The sequence below is a fragment of the Trichogramma pretiosum genome, unplaced genomic scaffold (genome assembly GCF_000599845.2).
Source record: "Trichogramma pretiosum strain Unisexual culture from Peru unplaced genomic scaffold, Tpre_2.0 scaffold59, whole genome shotgun sequence".
Classification (NCBI taxonomy): Eukaryota; Metazoa; Arthropoda; class Insecta; order Hymenoptera; family Trichogrammatidae; genus Trichogramma; species Trichogramma pretiosum.
In genome coordinates this window covers 1,110,840-1,133,999 of record NW_019641668.1, presented here as the reverse complement: position 1 = coordinate 1,133,999, position 23,160 = coordinate 1,110,840, and the positions used below count along the sequence as shown (strand labels likewise).

Sequence of the window (23,160 nt, the reverse complement as noted above, 5' to 3'; positions counted from 1 at the left end):
GCCGTTGCTAAGGGGGTCTTCTTCTTCGCCCTGTAGCATAAAATATTTTTTTCAAAGTCAGCGAAAAAAATTTATTATCGTCTAATTTTGCAATTTCTCATTAATTTTTCGTGTCAAAACACCGTTGAAAAAAATTAACTTTATGATATGATTAATTTTTAACCTAAATTCGAAAATTTTTTTTTCACTTTGTATTTCTCACCTTTACAATGTCAAATTTTGATTTTTTATCGCATATATCAGTACACCATCGTAAAATTCATACATTTTCCTTTAATTTGGTGTATTTTACTTATAATTTTTGTGTCGCTAACTATTTTTAATTTGATCGGAAAAAGTGTCCGCTTTATCGTGAACATACAATAGGCCCCAAAACACACCCATGGTAACCAGACAGGTGAAAACGCGGGAAATGAAAGCTAAAGGGCAAGAAACGAGAGAAACGACTAGCTCAGAGAAATTCCCATATAGAGAAGCGATCGGCAGTCTTATGTACCTGGCGACGGTAACAAGACCCGATATAGCGTATGCGGTCAACTACTTGGCGAGAAAACAAGTGGCACCGACCGAAGAGGACTGGAAAGATGTCAAAAGAGTCCTCAGATATCTACAGGGAACAATAACTATTGGCATAGAGTATAAGGGCATAGGAGAGACCCTAACATGCTACACAGACTCGAGTTTTGGAGATAACTCCGACTCCACGTCGACCAGCGGATATGTGATCAAGCTGTTTAACGACCCGATAGCTTGGAGGAGTCACAAGCAATCGACAGTGAGCGTGTCCACATGCCAAACGGAGTATCTCTCGATGAGTGAGGCAACGCAAGAGATAATCTTCCTTGATAAATCCATTAGAAATATGCTCGGAAAAACGATGCTACCTGCGAAGATGTGGTGCGACAATAGATCCGCCATAGATTGTACAGAGATGGACGGATGCAATAAGCTCAAAAGCTTCGATGATTCTTTAGAGTGGATAATCGAGGGACTGGCCGAAAGAGAGAAAACCGGCAAGAAAAGAGACATGTCAAGCATACATGGGGATTACGTAAAGAGTTGCGCAATGGAAGGGAAAATAATAATAGATTGGGTCAATACTGCTCAAAATGATGCCGACATAATGATCAAACCCCTACCCGCTCAAAGCCACGAATATCTTAGAGATAAGATACTGAATAGATAGAGTTTATATATACATATATAGAGGATATACATATATAACTAACTCCTTGCTTATTCTGTTACAGCCACAAGAAGACCCAACAACAACAGCAACAGTAAATATTAACTAGCCTATGCGCTAGTGGAGAAAGGGGAGGGAGTGTTGGGAGCCTTTCTACATAGCGCAATCAGCGCGGGGCTTCTCAGCCTCCCTTGCAGGCCCCAATCTCATGAGCGTGTGTGCGCCGAGAGATTATAGAGTGAGTGCTCTCTGGCGCCGCCTATCGACACACACGCGTCAGTTGGTTGCTGCTGTGCACTCGAGCAGGACACGAGAGTAAACCACGCTTTGCTTATTCTTACTTAACATTAAATAAATAGTCATACGATTACAGAAATAAAGTGTTCACTGTTTTTTTTCCCATCACAATTTCCTCTCCGGCGCTAGGACAGTAAATTTGATTTTAGTCCAACAGTTCTACATGAGAATGGCTACAAACGCAAGCACTTTCAAAGGTATTCGGACAAATGAGCACTTTTTTCAGGCTATGATGTAGCATAATCTGTCATTTTATCATATATATTAATGAATAAATGCGTATATGTGGCTGGCAAATTGTGTATAACTAATTAAAAAATCTGAAAGTGCTTGCGTTTGTAACCACACATCTAATGATCAAAATGAGACCCCAAGGACCGTGATTGAATCATCGGTTCTAGCTGGATCCTACGGCACAGGGGTACCTGTCAGGACTGTGGGCTTGCTTCATCGAGGAGGGTTCTATGGTGACTGGGACCTCAATTTTCATATTCCAGAGTGAAAAACTTTGAAAAAAGAGTGAAGAAAACAGAGTTTTCTCTGAATATTCAAAAAAGAATTTTTTTCTTCATAATTAATAAATTTTTTATAAATGTAGGTTTAAGGTACCTTTCCCCCCTTAAGTCGTGAGCGCGGATTTGAATTTACAGAAAAGTAGCTTGCGCGGCTCGTCGTACAGTAAGTACGACGAGCAGACGATAATAAATAATCGAGGGACCTACGATCGATCGTCATAGCACGTGAACCCTCACTTCGTGTCCGAGCGTCAAACTGTGTTTGTGAACTTTGCGTGCGAGCGAACCAACGCGGATCCACCTCGAGCGACGACCCTATGCGAGTGGATCCTGCAGACGACTTTGTCATCGACGAGTAAGCGACCGAATGTCTATTGTATTCATTGCGAGCGTGCATGTGACCCTAATTTAATCGAATTATTACTAATTAGTTTTCATGCAAATAAATCGATTTATTTCATTTTATTAATTCGCGCCTGATTATTTATTTCGGGTTGCCTATTTCGACCTATTTCAGCAAGGCGATTATTCCACGAGCAACGGCTCGTCGAGCATCTGTACGCGGGATCATCATCAGAGCTCGTCGAAGCAAGGTATCGACGAGTTGTATTGTGCAACGCGGGTTTGCGACCATATTCTCGTGTGGCACGAGCTAGCCGACTCTTCTGCAAGGCATTCCCCGTTACAGTACATACTCGCTGAAGATTAAAATTTGGAAGATCGACTGTAAAAGAATGAGCAGCTCAAAACTTTTTATAACGGACTAGTTAACTTTAAAACTATCATTTTTAAAAATTAAGTTTTAATTAGAAAATTTCACTCTTTTTCAACTTTCATTTACTGGTGTGGCGAATAGTTCGCACTTGCCCAGTAAATGAAAGTACAAATATAAGCATATTTTGATTGGATATTTGAAACAATCCTCATTTATGAGGTTTTAAAATGTTTGTGAAATGGTTCTTCTCTACTCAAATAAAACAGATTTTTAAAAAATATCCCTGAAAAATCACCAAAACTTGTCCTACAACATGAAAAATCATAACATGACCTTGAAATATTTTAATTATGTCATTAGACACAGCTGCCCTTATTTTAATCATGGCAATATGGCAATAAAAAGATTGGTTTGGATGATAAATTTATGTTTTAGTTTCTTATTAAATAAAAAAGTAATATTACAGTCTACATTGATTATCAAATCAACGTATGCTTATATTTGTACATTCATTTACTGGTTTCGCGGCTTTCATTCACTGGATCGAAGTTTCATTCACTGGTAAAGCACGTTTTTTTTCTTTTTCATGAACTTTTATAAATGAAAAACTCAATTGAAAATTCTGTCAAAATTCTAATACATGATTATACACATAAATGTATAGTAAGAGTAATGAAAAAAGTTTTTTTGTATACTTCAATAGTGTTTTGCTTAGCCCAAAAAGATTTAAAACGATATGTCATTTTATGGAAAAAAATTCGCTAAAAACCCCTTCTCTTTTGGTCGATAAACTAGCATAGCCTCTTAAAAAATTTAACTGTGGTTTGCCAGTTGAAAAAAATTGCTTGGATATCCGTGTTGATCTTATTATTTCTTAAAACCTATTATAATTAATTTCATGCAAAAATGATTTATTATTACTTACGAAGCATGTAGTAAGTAAACACGAGACTGAGCTTTGTTTAGTTCTTGCAAAGAATATTTGTAGCTCGACATTCCTGGATTCAACTCGATTATATACTCAACCTAAAACAAACAAATAAAATAAATTATGTTAGAATCATCGTTGATTCAAAAAGTATTAAAAACAAGTTGGGTGTGATAATTGATGCTAAGCTAAGATATCTACATTCAAGTCCCTTTATCTTTTCAAATTCAATTCAGTTGCGATAACATACGAATGATTAGAGCGGTCGTTGGCTCAGTGCGTAGCGTGCAAGGCAACGAGACAATGTCCGTTCGAGAAGCTGTGAGTTCGAATCCTAGTGAGGTCATTCGGATTTTTTCCGATTGTCATTCGGCGGGAACCTAACATGCTCCGGCTGTCTCGAGGCGGGTTTTTCCTGGAGGATGGAGGTGGAGGATACAGTGCATATGCACTACCCCAGGTTTCCTTTGCCTCACAGTTCCTCGGGCCTGGACAAATGTGAGACATAGTGCTTTCATAGAGAGCAAAAGTCCGCGGATGTTTGTGGCAAAAGGTTAAGAGTTCACAGAAACACTGACATGACACGATATCGTGGATATCGCACACCTCCCGACTGTTTGAATGGTCTAGGGCGAACGTGAAAATATCATATGATACGAAGGGAGTAGAATTAAATTTTTTGTATCAGTGCATGTTGCATAGATAAGTAATAAAAATTTTTCAATTTTTCGAACGGTTTGTTGCGAATTTCGCATATTCGAAGAAAGACTGCAGTGTTATCGCATGTATTAATAGCCAGTGTTTCATCTTATTTATCGTAAAAAATAAATTAATAATCATCAATAATTTTTAACTTGATAGATTCATAGGCATTAGCAAATTTCGCACTCAGAAAAAATATTCACGAGTATTCACGGATAAAAATTTATCGGCGGAACCGATTAAATTTGCTGCTAATCATGAGGATCCGTAGACTTGAATAAAAATTAGCGGCTCTTCAAGTAACCAATTCGAATTAGAATTTTTTGCAGACATCTAAGTGACCAATTGAGTTTTAGGATATCCGTCAATAAAAGCGACTATCTCCAAATACAATTGAATTTAGTAAGATCTGCATTTTTAAGTGTAAGCGATAAAATTCTTATCTTCCTCCGAATGACTGTATGCACGATTGAATTCGAAAGCAGCGGCAACAACCTGCGTGAGCGAATGTATTCGTGAGAATCCACGAAAATATCATATCAATCAGTACCCACTAGTATCCGCGAGAATCTACGCAAGCAATCACATTTGTCATAGACACTATTAGATTCGTAAAAGTTCGTCAAGACAATCGGATCGTATCAAATGCGGATGCGATCTGATTGATGAATATTTTACATGTCTACGAATATGATTGAATTCTAAAATATCTGAAAACGTGATTAGATTCGTGGATCATTACCAATATCTAAGAATATGATCAGATTCGTAAAGACGTCCAGATATACACCCACATACTCACTTGCGATCAGATTCACGAACATTCGCGATTATCGCGCATATTGGCGGATACGAAAATTAGGACTGTGCGAGTATCCGATTTTTCGAGTTTTACTCGACTCGAATTCGACTCGCCGAGTCGGCGAGTCGAGTTTTTTTGAATCTGTAGCGGCATTATAATGCTCTTGAAAAAAATCAAAAGACATGATCTGACTTAAAATTTTCCGCTCTTTTCGAATCTGCAATAAAAATTAGCGGTTACTGTGAAAAAAAACGATTTTTCTCAATATTTTGTTCGCTGTAGCTTTGAGGTTATGTTCAAGGTCAAATTCAAGGTCACCAATCGATTCCCCGATTTTCCGAACATCGTCCAGCACATATAAATTACATTTCATTAATTAATGTAAGATGTAAAAAAACATTTCATTCATGAAGGAAAACAACATAATAAGACTACATCGTGTACACAAAACATTATTATAGCACTGCGTGGCTAAAGTTCACGTTTAAGGCACGCTTTGCAGTGACTTAAGCTGCTCATTATTGCACGGCGGCGCTATTTTGAGCACCTTATAACTCGCCAAAGGGGGCCTAAACGTGAATTTAGCACAGTGCTATAAAAAAGTTCGCTCCGCTCGGGTGCTAACCGGACCGTGCAATAATGGCCTGCTTAAGTCACACGTATCATATTATACCATTTGAGTTCTGCCGCCTACGTTTGAGTTGGCAGCATCGGGTCAGATGATAAAACAGTGACGGCAGGTGACAGCGGCAGCCATGTTCCGGAAAGTTTTTCACAACGCTGGCTTCAGACTTCAGTGCACATCGCCTGAACAACGTATCCAAGGTTAGATTTGGGTCTTCCTTGGCCCAAAACCTCAAATACGTGAACGGGCGGTATTCACAACTTATACTGTCGATAATCATACGTAAGATTTTACACAAGTTCTACTATGAAAGTTCTTGTTAAAAACTTTGATTAAAACTTATTTAATATTTTTATTGGGAAAGATAAGTTTTTACAAAAATTTAGTAAAACGCTTACGCTAACAGCTTTATATCAGAATAAAATAGGCAATTGTAAATAATAAGATCTATAATGAAACTTGAAAAAAACAATAATAATCTAAAATTGTAAATATTCTTTATTGCTTAATATTCTTTAACATAAATGAGTTAGGTTTTTTTTTACCTGAATTTTTATATCCATTTCGTTTTCAATTATTTGGGACGTGGATTGAAACCTTCCCAATAAACTTCTTCCTTCAGCATCTGAAGTGTGAATGAAAATGATTTTCATGTAATTGAAGTATTTTAGTAGTTCAACCCATACATCAGCTTGATGCGAATATGGTGGAACTGTTCGAAGAAACGATACATGAATATTCTGCAAAAAGTATAATTATAAAAGTTAATATCTAATCAATGATTTACATAGATTTATGATATAAAACCATTATAGATGAAAAATGGGTATATTGCTTCCTCCATAGAGATAGCTATTTGACGGGTTTAAATATGAGTTTTTGAACGAGACCTCGTAGGTTAAAGAAACTAGATTGAATTCCTAACACATGTATGTTTTTTTTTAAATCTTGTATTCATACTACAAGCTGTAAAATTACAAACATATACATTAACAATATGTAGATGAAGACATCGGCGTATGCGGGCTAGGATTTACCGCAAACTGGTCCCACACCGGTACCTTCGTTAAACATAAATTCAGTGAGGATCTCAGCAAGCATCTCTGCTACGTCGTAGGATTGAATCCTATAATCTATGAGAGGCAATGGTTCATTATTGTTGCTGTTGAGAGTCTCTGCACTTCTGCATCAGTCTGGAGACGACCACGTGCGCTAATGCGGACGTCTCGTTCCAGTTTCTCGGGTCTAGAAGCATGTGCCCGACGATGTTCTCCGGCTCTATTTTCTCTACAAGTTGCATTTGCAGCCTTCTTCTTTCTTCTTTGAAACGCAGGCAGTGAAAAAACACACGCTCCACGTCTTTCACCGCTAACGATAAACTATATTCCCTGCATAAGCATACAAATCAGTTCCCGGAAAACTGTGGAGATTTTAGCGACGAGTAAGGAGAACAGTCCCATCAAGACATAATGCATATGGAGTAGCGATATCAAGGTAGATGGGATTAGCGATGATGGCTGATTACTGATGGATGTTGAAGCAAGAGAGCTAAAGTAGAGGATTTAAACGCAAACGAAAACCTTCACACCGATCGTTTGAAGAAAAAAATGTACGTTACAAAAAAAAAGGGTTAAAAGGGATGCAAAATTTAGAATACTTCATCATTTTATGCCTTTTTTTATGAATTCAACTGTTGCGTTAAAACTTCGCAAATTTTACGAAATTCGGCAATGATTTAAATAAAACAAGTTGACAATGACTTAAGAGGAAAATCAAGAAAAAACCTCTCTTTATTTAATAAGCGATGATGTGAGTGAAAAGTTAGCTCACAGCTATCAAACGACAGTAACAGTACTGGTGTATGCACACATTGGCAGAGAGAAATCGTCAAGAAGAAAGCCGCAAGAAACAAAAACGAATCATAAAAATCGATAAATCGATTAAGTGAATTTCGGAACGTGCATATGAAAGTTCGAAGCAATTCGTGAGCCGGCCGGCAGATGTATTTTACGAATCAACCCCATCTTACGCGATATTAATTAAATACCGAGCATTGCTCTTGCATCTCAGCTAGCCGTCGTTAGCTGCCTGTGAATGTGTATAAAATATATATAACAGTTTAGGACTGTACTACCTTCAAATGACCTTAATCTTGACTTTCAACAGGTCACACAAAAAATCTGAATTCGTCAGCTCCAAAAACCTATAAACAATCTTTTTCCGTTGTTTTATCGCGTTTACTAGGTTTAACCTTCAAATGACCTTTTAATGACCCTAAGTTAATCTTATAATGACCAGGTGTAGTCGAAATGAACTTTGATTGATATTTAGCGACACTCAATTGATAAATCTGAATTTTTTCGGATTATCATTGAATTCTCTACGCTTGACCTTTAAATGGCCTTGAAGGTAAGGTCGTAGAGGTCATCTGACTTCAGATTTGAGTTCAGCATCTTCGAAAACCTATGTGGGAATTGTTTCAGATTTTTCAACCTTTTTTTCATAATTTGACCTTTAAATGACCTCTAATTGACCTTAAATCGATCTGCTTATTAAAAACCGACGCCGTATTCTGATTCAAAGACCCAAAAAAATATAGTCCACAAGGTCCGGTCTCTATAACTGAACATTCTTTTTCGTGCCTGTTTATAGAGGTGTATTTCTTTTGATAACCAATAAATTAGCAGCAGTTTTTATTTTTTACGAACTTGATTCATACAAAAAAAAATTAAAAAAAAAGAGTAGTGAGCAACTTTTTTAGGCAAAATCAGAGTATGCTGATGGTTCACTTAGATGGTTCACTCAAATGACCACTTTTGGATGTGCAATAATTATTGTTTTTCCTTTTTAAATTATGATCGAACATAGAAAACAAGATGCATCGTGGACTGAAGAATTGAATTACATCCATACAAATATATTTTTAATTTTTTTTCACATGATATTTTCCAAAATGGTCATTCACCTGGTACCCGGTCATTCATTGGTCTGACTACCCTACATTGATGTGTAAATTATCAGAGATATCCATGTGAAAATACGCTTAAAATCATTTTCTTTCATGTAGAACGCAATTCACTTTAAACGCAATATAGAATATTATTTAACTAATAATTAAGTTGATTTTTTATTGAAATCAAAGCATTATTTATTTCCTTCGTCTCACGAGCACATTTAATTTTTCAAAATATTTGATTTCGATACTGTTACCTTATCAGAAAAAGCTGAGTCCCTCGATGAAATTCCAATAACTGGTATATGATAAAATCCACAGGTATATGATACAGCTGCGGGAGACAATTCTCCAGCTGAAGAATGAGAAACAATTATCGCCAAAACTTGTCTAGCTATCAGGTGTTTACAAACATTTATAGCAGTTCTTATAGGATTGGGTTCCATTTCTAAAACTACATGGCGGTAAGTTATCCCTGCACTTATGTAAGGTGAGTCAAAATTGAGGTTCTGAAATGAAAAAAGAAAGAACACGTAAAATTTAAAATTATTACAATCAAATAAAAAATTTAGAGATATTTCGAATAACTATAACTATAATTGGATGTATTTTTTTCCTAGAGTCGTGTTTTTCTTTCACAAAAAATTGCAAATATTAAAATGATATATTCTCCTCTGGGACACGAAAAACAAAATAGAGGTTTGTAAGCAGCCGATGCAAAGCTTGGTACTAGCATGTACTGAGGCTTTCTCTTTACTCAGTCTAGACCAGTAAGATATTTTTCATCCCCGAGTACCGAAAATAGTGGTTTTTCTTTTGGTGTTGCAACTAGGAAATGTGACTTTCGAGTCACTCGCATGAAAACGCGCAATGCGCTCATTGCTGTGAGAATAAAATTCATTCAGATTTCTTTCAGTGGGAGCAGAATGTTACTTTTGATTGGTATCACAAAAAATGTATACAGCTTCGTATTTATTGAATAACATTATTTTGTCCCTCAGAACGTGCGTTTATGAAGAAAAAAGTTTTTAGAAGACATTATTAGATAAGAGCCTAATAGATATGGTCTCGGTTTGTTTAATGGCGCAGTGAATGCCTCGGCCACTGCGCTTACTACTCCACCATCAAACAAGTTCCTCGATTGTATCTACTCGGCTTCTGATCCTTGGTCAGCGTTATGAAGAGGTTGCTGTAACGTAGCCGCCGGTGGCAGCGTCGTCTGCCACATGGGGGCGCGTTGTAATTTCTTCATCGACCAACTTGCTGAGCTGCCAACTTATGAGCTACGCTGCAATTGAATTTGATGCCGGGACGTATAAAACATGTTCCTACGCTGACAACACAGTGGAAAGAGAAAAATAAAATAATTGAAAATAATTAATCTCGTATCAATTTATTTTTTCATATAACAACAAATAAGCATCTCTAGCTATAAATTAAGTAAATTCTTTGAAGTCTATGACTTTGTAGACATCGTCTTTAAATGATATCAAGTATCGTTTGTTTTACATAGGCTGATTTACATTTGCTCATTATAAAATACCAATATTTCAAAGAAAGGTTTGTAAGGAAGTAGTCCAGCACAGGGTCCGACGGTACTCCTTCCTTTGTTTTATATCCTAGAAATCCTTCCGCCCGAGAGAGAGATCGGAAATAAGCGAGCCTAATGATAGTGCGGATCGGCGCCAATTTATCGATAAGCGCCGAATTTGCAGAGAGAGAGAGAGAGAGAGAGAGCCGTGATCAACGCTAAGTGCGTAGACGGGTCTTGCGCGTGCTGCCTTATGAGCAGACGAAAACCTGTCAAGTGGAAAGGGAGGCCTATGCTGACTGACGAGCCGATGAGGAGTTGATGTAGCGAACACTCTGTGTTGGACCTCGCGTGAAATAGCTTCGAGCTACCAACCCCTCTCGTGTGGGACCTGCGATGGCCAGCGTGTGTGAGAGTGAGTCTGCCGTCCTGGAGAGCATCAACCTCTGGCTGCCTTCTCGTCTGCCCCCGCTATTTTTGCAGTCTTCGTCAGGCCCAATCACCCACCAATAACCGTGTAGTCAACGAATGTAAGTCTCTCGATTCTCTCCTACATATGCGCCATATTATTATATCTTTCAACACGCTCGATCTCTCTTGGTCTTGTCCCCGCCTAGCCCAAACTCACGACCGTCGTATCTACCGAAATAGCCGTGGTGGCCTTATGCCGTTAACGAATTGTACGGGTGAATGTTTCGTGTCGAGCGAACAATTATCGCACATCATTTGTAATTCTTAGCTTTCTTGTATTTTGTATCATTAGGCGTCACTATCGTGACTGGCGCCCTTCTTAATAAATAAGCCTAATTATTATTTATACATTACATGATCGCGTAGATTCTTTTTGGCACACCTTTTCTTCGTTCCCCGTTTACAGGTCAACGGACATCTCGCCGGACAATTTACTTGCCTCCCGAGGGTAAACTGTTACAGGTTGCTGATAAGTATGTGTTTAAAAACCATACGGTTTGGCTGCCGTGCAAAGTTGTACGGCAGCCCATATATATTTTTCTTAATTTCTCTTGTTCAGACCTGTAACAAAGAACACCGGACCGAGTTTGATTTTGCAAAAGCGAGCTGTAAACATAGCAAATCATTGGCTCTGCATATGTTAGCTTGTTAGTATTTTTTATGACCGCCTATGTTACACTCACAAGCAGCCTTCATTACGCTTTGTTTTTGTTTTCGTGCACTTGCAGAATTGAACTCGAAGCAAAGAGCATATTTTACGCGTGATTTTTTATTGCTCATTTGTTTCAAAAAAAGGAATTTTGTTTCTTTTTAAAAATGAGAATAATCAATCGGATACCGTTTTTACATTGAAAAGTGTAGTAAGTAACAATTAATTAAGGACATTATACAGCTTATGTAAAAAAATACTTGCTACCATATTAATGACGATATTTTCGAAGTCGTAGACTTCGAAAAATTTATTACATTAATAGCTGATGATGCTTATTTGTTGTTAAATGAAAAAATAAATTAATACACTGTTAATTATTTTTAGTTACTTGATTTTTCTCTCTCCACTGTCTTGTCAGCATAGGAACATGTTTATATACGTCCCGGCATCAAATTGAATTGCCGCGTAGCTCATAAGTTGGCAGCAGCGAGTTGGCCGATAAAGAAGTTACACCGCGCCCCCGTGTGGCAGACGATGCTGCCACTGGTGGCCATGTTACAGCAAAAAATCAATGTTTAAACACAAAAAATGTCGGTCAGAACACAAAAAAAATTAATGAAAACTTCTAGAATTTTTCTCAAAAACGAAGGGCTTGAAAAAAGTGTATTTTTTAACTTTATTTTCTTCAAACGAAACCCTGCTAACTTTCAGTTTAGGTATCGAGGACACGATATGCCTCGGACGATTCACGTGAAGGTCGCTGTACAGCGGATTCGCTCGGCTCGCTTCCTTCCAAGCAGCTCGCGAATCGCCTCGTCACGTCGCAATTCTTCACTAGTCACATTGAACTCCAGGCTTGAACACAGCCTCTCCACGGACACGACACTACGACCTTCTGCTACACACAAAGCTTCCAAACGAACAACTTAACTCAACCGCTGCCACACAGCTTCCCCACGAACAGCCACTATCAATATCTGCTGCCACACAGCTTCTCTACGACTATCACTAACGTAGAAGGCCAACGCTGCCTCTCTCACTCGCGACTTCCTACTTTCTACCACACGTCCTTACTCTCTCGCGGTCCGAATGCGAATCTTTTGTGTATGTGCACTATCGCGCAGATCCACTAGCGCGTCTTCGAGCGCGAGGCGCTCGATTCGCACAGATCGATCTGCTCTCCAGTGCACATGGTCCGAGCAACACGTCCGAGGTTAACTTGGCTCTTCCTTTGCCCTGAACTCCAAACGCGCGCTCGAGTGATACATGTGTTTGATCAAATTAAATGGTGGAACATGCATAACACAAAAAAGTTCCTGGGCACTTTTACTTTTGAATCATTCTACACTGATCCAGGAATTATTTGAATATTTGTGATTTTTCATGAATTTCCAAAAAACGCTAAAATGGCCAACTTTGGGCCTCTGAAAAAGTGTCATAGAAGGCCCCAATTTTTCTAAAAATTTTTTTTTAACAAATCTGACATCAAATACAAGTTTTTCATATTTGCAGAAAAAAAAATTTTTTGGCCATTCGACTTCACAGAGAATCGGCCATATATTCAGAAAATATTTGTAAAATATTTGAATTTTAATTATGAAATAATGTGAAGAAAATGCTCCCTTGGGCCATTTTTTTGACAAAATAAGTCTAGTGTTAGGTACTTCATATAAAAAGTAATATTCCGGAAAACTTTTTCTGTCTTGTGACTTTTTCTGTTAAAAAATTTAGGCATTATTGGAAAATAGGTGATGTTATATCTGAAAATCAAAATTTTTTCCTAATATCTTTTGAAAACTATTGTTTTTTTTAGTTTTTAGGTGGGTTTTTTGGTCCCTCTTAATAAACTATACCAATTAACATTTTGAGGAAAAAAGGCAAATGAGCTATTATTTTTGAGTTGGAAGCTACTTGCTAATGAATTTGCGATCTTAAAACAGTAGATTCTTCGTTATTATTCATAGTAATATTAGATAACATGAATTAATGTTGTTTTGCATTTTTTAATTAATGATAAGAGAATGATTATGATTTATGGTATTAAAAATCAGCATTTATAAGTCTTATTGCATGCTTTTTCAGTTAACATCACTTGATATCATTATGGGTCAAATGACATTTTTATGAAATATTATACTGAATTTTGAAAACATTATTTGCAAACTAGAAATCTTTCTTAGAACCCATGTCATTTTTATTTATGTATAGTGTATAGGGATTGAACTAAATCCAAGAAAATAATGGTTTTTTAAGAAAGCTGCTGAAAAGTATTTATAGATTAGTGAATTTACATCTCAACAGTTTTCATTATAATTAATAAGCTAGCAATAACTTTCTTATTCATACAAACATTACAATTCAAATCATACATGTTTTTACATAACCGTACCATCAATGAAAAGATTCAGTGACATCAGGAAAAGTAATTTTTACTATTTTAGTCCAGTGAAAACTTACATGAAATTGCATTTTTTTGGGGAGAGATGAAACCTAGTCTACTTTATGTTTTTGGGTGCGCTTAATTCATTGCCGATGTTATTTTTTACCTAAAACATCAGCGTCAGGGTGAAAATCGAGGGTGAAAGAGTTTTTGGGTGATATCTCGCGAACGAAGCAAGATACAGAAAAACTAATTGTACCAATCGATTCCTCGTGAAATTTTACATCGAAATACACTTTAAACTTTTCAAGTGTCAGTGCAAAATTGTTCACAATATTGAAAAATTAGTTTACAGCGGTCGGCGGTAGTGGGAGCCGGCAGCGAACGGGAAGCGACATATATAGATACACTAGCGCGGCGCCGCCGGCCCCCACTACCGCCGACCGCTGTAAACTAATTTTTCAATATTGTGAACAATTTTGCACTGACACTTGAAAAGTTTAAAGTGTATTTCGATGTAAAATTTCACGAGGAATCGATTGGTGCAATTAGTTTTTCTGTATCTTGCTTCGTTCGCGAGATATCAGCCAAAAACTCTTTCACCCTCGATTTTCACCTTGACGCTGATGTTTTAGGTAAAAAATAACATCGGCAATGAATTAAGCGCACCCAAAAACATAAAGTAGACTAGGTTTCATCTCTCCCCAAAAAAATGCAATTTCATGTAAGTTTTCACTGGACTAATTTACTTCATTTTTTTGCAACGTTTTTCAACTTTTATTATTAATCAAACAGTCCTTTTGAAATGCAAGTTATATGTACAAAAAATACGTAATCATTAAATTACATGTTACACACGTTATAATTAAGATTGATACAATTTAAAAAAATTTAGGTAATTAAATTTAGACATTTCTTGCGCTCATTCTGTTTTAGTGTCTGATTATACCGTTTTTATTCCATCAACTCCTTGCTGTATCTCTTGGACTCTCTCATAAGATCTAATTTCTTGGACGAATTTCTCGTCCTCATTCACTATGGAATTTGTGTATTCGAACCTGCTGCCTTGGAACCAACCCAAATTATCGATAACGACATGATTAACTTTGCAGCTCTTACATCGAATCATGAAGATGCTCCTCTCGTCGTACTCTGTCTGAGTAATGGTTGTGTGATCGCGTGTACGACACTTCTTGCACGTGTAGACTAATATTAGTTTCTTATCCTTTTTTTTCCACGATCTTTTACCTTCCTTCGTGTTGTCACGTACCACGGAGCGATACGCGATCAAGGATGATTTGTTGTTGTATAAAAAAATAAATCTAATAATAAATCTTATAATAAATTTGAGGATGCGATTATCGAATCGAATATCAAATATCGAATGATGAGTCGCGCGAAGCGCGCTGAATGTCTCTATGAATTGAAGTATGTATATCGATATCAAATCATAATCGAAATGTATAATTGGAACAGAGCAGATTAAAAATATTGTTAATACACTCGGCAACAAAATTATCGCAACAAAAAAATTCATCGAAATTCTGTGGATTTTCAAATGCTTCTATCTTGGGCTAGATTTATCGTATCGACACGGTTTTTTTTTCTTGGAAATTTTTTCCTCTTTAAATCCATATATGGGTCAAAATAATACTTTTTTACAAAACCGTGCGCACGTATGTAACCGATCTTGACGCGCTTTTGGTATGTTATAGTACATGGTAAAAAGGTCCCAAAAAAAAATTTTTAGACCCCCTCCCCCCTCCTACCCCCCACTTCCGGTATAAACGTCCATTTTCAATCTATATTTTTTCTGAGGACATGAAGCAATTAAAAAATCTGAAAAAATTCACAAAAATACTTTTCAACAATCCAAACAACCTTGAATTTTTTCAGATTTTTTAAGTGCTTCAGGCCTTCAGATAAAATCATTGAAAATTTTAAAAATCGAGATACGGCGGGATGAGCCGATGTAGTAAACGGAAATTTTTTCAGTTTTTTATTGCATTGTAAAATATAACCTCAATTTTTTTCAGATTTTTTCAGATGACCTAACGCACCTTTTGAAGCCAAAAACCGCTTTTTTTGACGAAAATAATTTTTTTAGGACGGTACGGAGCCTCGAAAAATATGGAAAAATTTTTTTCTCGTTTTTTTCATCAAAATACATAACCTCAAATTTTTTCAGATTTTTTAATTGAAGGCGATAGCTTCTAGGGCCGAAAAATGCTATTTTTAACAAAAAATGGTTCCTAGAACCCGATGGTTCCGGTGAAAAAATTTGAAAATATTTTTTTTGAATTCCTTGTCAAATTTTAATAAATTTTGACCGTTTCAAAAGTTCGATTGAAGCTTCCTAGCTCATTTTAGAGCATCAAACGAGTTTTATCATTCCTTAATGTCTTCAGAAACGTCTTCAGATATTTTGCACTAATCTTTGTCCTGCTCTAAAATGAGCTAGGAAGCTTCAATCGAACTTTTGAAACGGTCAAAATTTATTAAAATTTGACAAGGAATTCAAAAAAAATATTTTCAAATTTTTTCACCGGAACCATCGGGTTCTAGGAACCATTTTTTGTTAAAAATAGCATTTTTCGGCCCTAGAAGCTATCGCCTTCAATTAAAAAATCTGAAAAAATTTGAGATTACGTATTTTGATGAAAAAAACAAGAAAAAATTTTTTTCAGATTTTTCGAGGCTCCGTACTGTCCTAAAAAAATTATTTTCGTCAAAAAAATCGGTTTTTGGCTTCAAAAGGTGCGTTAGGTAATCTGAAAAAATCTGAAAAAAATTGAGGTTATGTTTTTTAATGCGAAAAATAACTGAAAAAATTTCCGAGTACTACATCGGCTCATACCGCCGTATCTCGATTTTTGAAATTTTCAATGATTTTATCTGAAGGCCTGAAGCACTCAAAAAATCTGAAAAAATTCAAGGTTGTTTGGATTGTGGAAAAGTATTTTTATGAATTTTTTCAGATTTTTTACTTGCTTCATGTCCTCAGAAAAAATATAGATCGAAAATGGACGTTTATACCGGAAGTGGGGGGTAGGAGGGGGGAGGGGGTCTAAAAATTTTTTTTTGGGACCTTTTTACCATGTACTATAACATACCAAAAGCGCGTCAAGATCAGTGACATACGTGCGCACGGTTTTGTAAAAAAGTATTATTTTGACCCATATATATATCTGTGGTGGAAAGGCATAACGACTTAAGTCCATTTTTTTGGAAATCGATATTATGATGAAAAACACCTATATTTAGTGTCTACTTTGATGTACAAGGGTCAGAATAGATGAATATAGCGTCCATCGTTAGTTGCAACATCGTGCATAACGACTTAAGTCCATTTCGCGAAGACCGGGGAAAGGCAAAACGACTTAAGTCCACCTTTGCGAGCTTCAAAATGCTATAGAGAGTCTACTTTGATTTGAAAATGAAAGAAAATGATACTCGTACATAAAAATAACTCTCACACTCTTCGAATGTTGTGAATTTCACTAAACGATTGGTACAGTTAATACGCGAGGGGCCGTTTTCGCGATTTTCAGTTTGGCCTTTTTTCGTTGCAAGATTTGAGATCTGACACCAGTATAACGTTAAATGAGCAATTTTATCAATGTGAATTCATTAAATGAGGTTATGATGACAAAATGCGCGAAATAATCGATATTGAAAAAAGTGTGACCGACAAAAGTGGACTTAAGTGCAAACCGTGGAAAGGCAAAACAACTTAAGTCCATATTTTTTGCTCGGTATCATCGCTATGATGCGCCTTTCAATTTCATAAGTACATAGTTGAAAAGCTACCTCATAGTAGCTTAAAACACCATAGGTTCAGATCTCGACTCGTCCGCGTTTAGTTAGGCTGGCACAATCAACTTAAAACGCGTTTTTGTCGAAAATACGAAAAATGGACTTAAGTCGTTATGCCTTTCCACCACAAATATATATTAAGATAAGATTCGAGTTAATGCCGAGTTACCAGTAGTATTTGAGCGCGACACTAAAAATTACTGAAAAAATTGACTATTTGAACGTGTACCAGTACCACAGTAATTTTTCTGTCGAAATCTAACATACACCATCGCAAAGTACTCCTTTCAACGAGTAATTTAAAAAAAAAGACATCTCTACGATTTTTTTAACTCCCTGTAGGTCGTTTGCCACGTCCCTGTAGGACGCGGAGAAACTTATCTGATGCATCGTGTAAACGACAAAGCTGTCCAGATGGTAATTCGAGGTTCGAGATGGACGCGGGGAAATCCACTCTTGCAGGAAGCTTAACTGACTAAATTTCACGGACAAACGAATCTTTAAAAAAATTTCAAAAATTGTTTTATTATCGATTTATTTAGAAACATTTCTTCGTACTATCAAGTACAAATCCTGCAGGGGACATGAGCCCGTGCGCAGAATGGCACTTACAAAGAGAATTATCTAAAGACATCTGGTTCTATAACTGGTTTTCAAGCCTATCAGAGTTTTTTTAAGAAGGAAACGAAACTTAAATTATAGCTATATCTCGGTAAAGATTCAAAATTGTTTAATTATGTCAAATGACTCAATAAGGAAAAAAATAATTTCTAAAATTACTGAATACATTATTTTCTTCTATTTTTAGAAACATTGAAGCCCTAAAAAAACTTACGTCAACAGTCTCGTTAAAATACGCTTCAAACTCCTTATTTGATAGCATTCCTCCAATGTTGATAGATTGTAACAATAAATTATACTGTGATGGTTTGCTACAGTAATTATATATAACTAGTTCCACTTGAATAAGAAATATCATGTAAACGTGACGGACCTTCATTTTCCTTATTTTTCATAAATTCCTGAAAAGTTGAAAGACATTACATATATACATATTTACTACAGTATTACTACAGTATTTACTGTTGATTTAATTCTAATAAAAATTAGTATATATTTTTTGAAAGTACAGTTTCTGAGGATTATTTGATGATGATTTGAATAAAAAAGCTCGACTGGCCTATCAGGAATTAGAATTTGAAAATTAATAATAGCATGAGTTGACTTTCAAATCACATAAAAAACGCCATAAAATGCAATATAAGAAAAGAAAAAGTTGAAAATTTAACATGAATAGTGCCAGGAATGGTCATTTTTGAAATTTCACACAAATATAGAGGAGTTGACACAAATATTGAAATTTCACGAGATTTAGTCGTAAAAGATGTCAGATCTGACATCAGATCTAATGTCAGATCTGAAATCACTATATCGCTCCTAATTGTTTAAACAATAAATTTATTAATAATTAAAATTTTATAATAAAATTAGTTGTATTTTAATAATATCGATATCCTCTATTTCTCTAGCTTCGTACCGATCTAATTGTCCGTCTGCACCAAAACATTTTGTTATTTCATTAGTGATACTTATTGTAGATTGATAAATAGGCTTCGACTTGAAAAATTAAAGCCACGATTTGAAAAACGAAGGTAAGTAAGCAACAACTTACTGTTATGCCTGATTATTTTTTTGTTTCAAAAGCTTAATCACTACTTAGAAAGGAGTTGCCAAGTCGTGCGACTTCATCGTCACTTCCTGATCGATTTTGTCAATAGATTTCCATTGATCCATTTAATTGCACAGCGTTTTTATGGATAATTAAAAGATGTATGAATTAACGGATTAAATTTAGTTTGTTACAGAGCAGAATATCGGTTGACATCTCGCAATTATCTGATGACTACGAACATTTTCTTTGCATTGTAAAGAATATTGAAACAGTAATATAATAATAAAACTTAGTCGTAAACTACATAAGTGATTGCTCTATATATTTAATTACACTGACATTGACCGATTTATTTTCATTTTCAAATATAAAAAAATGCATAGACTAACATTTCTACAAATTATAGACTCGGAAAATGTGTACATTTTTTCGTGCTGAATTTAAATTATTTGAATGTAAAGTTTTGGTTTTGGAATTTGTTTTTTTAATCACAGAAGTAACACTTATGAACGATGAACCATTTAGCGACCTGTCATTTTATCTAAATTTCGTCGTAAGTTCGAAGTCAAAATCTTACGTAAAATATGAAATTTTCAAGTATGACATAGTAACATTGCAAACAAAACAAATGATACTATTGTGATAGATTCTGAGAAGTGATTGACATGCTTTGAAATTCTCTATGTCAGGAGTAATGCAAGAAGTCTCAAATACAACGTAATAAATTCCTTTAATAATAAAAATCCTTCAAACGGGGGTCGTTTTTTCATGTTTTACAAAAAAAAAATTGGCCACGGTAAAATTTTCAAAGATATTTTCAAGTCAATATAAAATGTTTCAATCGACCTAAATTTTTACCCAAAAGATCAAATTCTTTTTTTAGGTTCGTATCAATATTCAGCTAAGACGTTGCACGCAAAGAAGTAAGTAAAATAATATTTTTACTATATTTTTGGTTTTGTAGTTACTATGAAGAAAATCGAATACTTTTAAAAATACTTTTATACACTTTCATAAACTTAAATAAAAATTCGAAATTTGAACTCATATAAAATTATATAAAATGTTATTAAAAAGCATAATGTTTCGATTTTATTTGCTTGACGCGACATAATTAACTATGATGAATTTATTTTTCTAACTTAAAACTAGCTAAAATTTCCAGATTAAAATTTAAAAAATTGTTTAAACTAAAAAAACAAATGTTATAAACTTATTAAATATTTCTCAAACAGAAGTGAAAGACTGAATTTTGGGCACACAACTTTCGTAGCGGTAAGAAAATATTTTTCTTGTTCTTTTAAATAAGGTAAAACATTAAACGCGTGGAATTATTGTTCATATTAATATTGATATATGATTACATTCTGCATCATTGGGTATTGACTTTTATAATGTATATCAATAAAAAGTGTAACCCTTATAAAAGTACTTGTAGTAATTACTTACGCATTTTATACTTTAAAAAATTCTGGTCGCTTCCAAAAATCTCGGAAGGAAATTAAGTCCGAAAAAATCTTAAATCCCCAACAATTGCATTTTTTAATTTCTTCATTATTCTTTAAAAAGTAACACATACTATCATCATTTGATCATATTCCCGAAAACTGCGCAACACGAGCACACCTACTACTATGTGATTAACATCAAAACGTCAATTTACTTAAAGTTTAAATAAAAAAGCAAATACTCGAAAGAAAGTTTACTTTAATGAATTTAAGTATCTACAATTTGTTTATTGTAATTTTAGAACTCAAATTGGAGAGATACATTATAATTATATTAAAATACTAATAATATTTTCAATTCTTTAGTTACTTATAGGGATATTTCAGTCTTCTTTCTTATTTCAAATTTTTCATTTAGGATCAAGACGATTTTATTATTAACCGCTTTTTAAAATACCTTTCTTCTATGCGATTTTAAGGGCGCTGTATTCGGACTGATTATTGCTGTATTACTATTTAAAACGTGGATAATATTATTTGAATTGAAACAATGTGGGTATGTTACAGAGTGTATATATCAGGAAATTTTATTTCGTTGTCAATCCGGGCAAAGAGCTGTAGCTAGACAGTAGGTGCATGATGGGTTATTTCTGAATTATTATTTTTCAACGAGTTCACAGTTTTTAAAGCATATGGTTATTTTAGTAATATCCATGACCTACTGCACGGACTAAATAATTTCATTTACGAAAACGGCCCCATAGGATTACTGAAAAAATTTTAGTTAACGTGGATATTAGACAAGACAAAATATCATGTTCAACAAATAACAGGCCTCAGTTTGTTACTGAACCCACTTTTTTCTGAGACTATAATTTATTTTGTAAACAATTCGAAAGTCTTAATTCTGGCAATCCACAAAAAAAGAATCACGTCGAGTGACGGAAGGAAGCGTATTACCGCAAAAATTAGGAAGAAGCTTACAAGATATCAATGATATTTATTATTCACTTGAGGCTGTTTAATGGTGATCTTAAAAAAAGTGAGAATTTTGTGAAACTTTGCACATACGTTTGTGATATCACAAAGATAGCACCCATAAATGTTTAGATCGATTAGGAGCTTTGTTTCGAAATTTTTTCATTAAGTCGATCCTAGTCGAGAAAAAAAATCACGAATATTTATAGTAAATTTGGTTAATCTCTTCAGGAAAGAGCTAAACAGTGTCTTATCGTAAAAATGCAATTGTTTTCGAAAGTTTAGAACTTTTTTTAATGAAAAAAAATTTTTTCAGATTTTTTTTCAAAAAACTGTTGCAAAGCAGAATTACACTGAAAAAACAACCACTGTACTGAGCACTGAACTGCTCAGTAGTGGCTACCAAAGCGGATCAGTACTCGACTATGCAGTAGCGCTTACTGGTCCGGCTCAGTAATGTCTACTGAATCTTTGACTAGCAGACGCTTACTGATACCTTGTTCAGTCCGCTCTACTGAAAGATTTGGTAGTGGCTACCAAGTCGCTGCGTTGGCTTGTTTACTGAGTCGGCTTCAGTACTCAGAACAGTGGTCGTTTTTTCAGTGTAATATCACTTTTACATCTTTTGGGTACACTGTGCGCTGCTTCGCTCAGTGTGCGAAGAGAGAGATTACTTTTTAATTCGAACAGATACTTACAATCGGCGGTCAGCCTATCGGGATGGCTCGCTTGGCACCCTCGTGACGTAAGGCACTTTCACCCACGCACAAATCACCGTGACTCGACTTAGCAGATGTAGTTTGTAATCGCGAAGTTACAATTAACTAATAAGGCAAGCGTATGTCTATTAACGTGGCAAGCGGTATCAAAGCCCGCAACAGTCTCGGCTCGCGGGCCTATAAATCATAAGCGCGAGCCCCGAAAGTCTCTCTCTCCTCTCTCGTCGCACACCAAAGGCGCCGCGACTCGTCGGCCGACGATCCGTCGTGCTGAAATAGAATTACATAACATTTATAATTATTAAATTTAATAACAATTGCCGGGAGAGAGTCTAACGAATAATATATTCGTTACAGCTGAATGAGTGGTTAGGGGTTTGCCCTGTTATCAAGGAAGATTAAAGATCACATGATATATGAAATAAAGTTATTCATCTCCTAAAACTGATATTAGTCCAGTCAAATTAAACTCACTCAATGCTATTTTTGGAAAAAAATTAGTGACAGGACACGATAAAATGAAAAACAAACGATGTCATTCGTAATTATTTTTGACGGCAGCCCAAATTTTAAAAAGATCGTCTCAATCGGTTGAGAAATGACCGAGATACGTCAATTTTTTTTTCTTAATTACATTTGAACTCTCGGACTTGAACGTCGGGACGCCAGCGAGCGAGACGGAACTTCCATCACTCGACAACGTAGAAATTGCGGTTTTGACTTTGTACGGTTTTATTATTGTCAAGATTTCAAGAAATTAAAATTATCAA

General features: G+C 35.5%; 1 protein-coding gene across 1 annotated transcript in view; it reads right to left on the bottom strand.

The window, feature by feature from the left end:
• The window catches only part of LOC106651280 (glutamate [NMDA] receptor subunit 1), a 90,099-nt gene extending 69,276 nt beyond the window's left edge, over positions 1-20,823 (bottom strand). The window contains exons 1-5 of the mRNA XM_023460334.1: positions 20,695-20,823; positions 18,409-18,595; positions 8,981-9,232; positions 6,316-6,510; positions 3,639-3,739 (exon numbers count right to left, since the gene is read on the bottom strand). Of these exons, the coding sequence (XP_023316102.1) occupies positions 3,639-3,739; positions 6,316-6,510; positions 8,981-9,232; positions 18,409-18,573 (713 nt within the window). The 5' untranslated portion in view covers positions 18,574-18,595; positions 20,695-20,823. The remainder of the gene's footprint in view (positions 1-3,638; positions 3,740-6,315; positions 6,511-8,980; positions 9,233-18,408; positions 18,596-20,694) is intronic.
• Between the last annotated feature and the right edge of the window lie 2,337 nt (positions 20,824-23,160).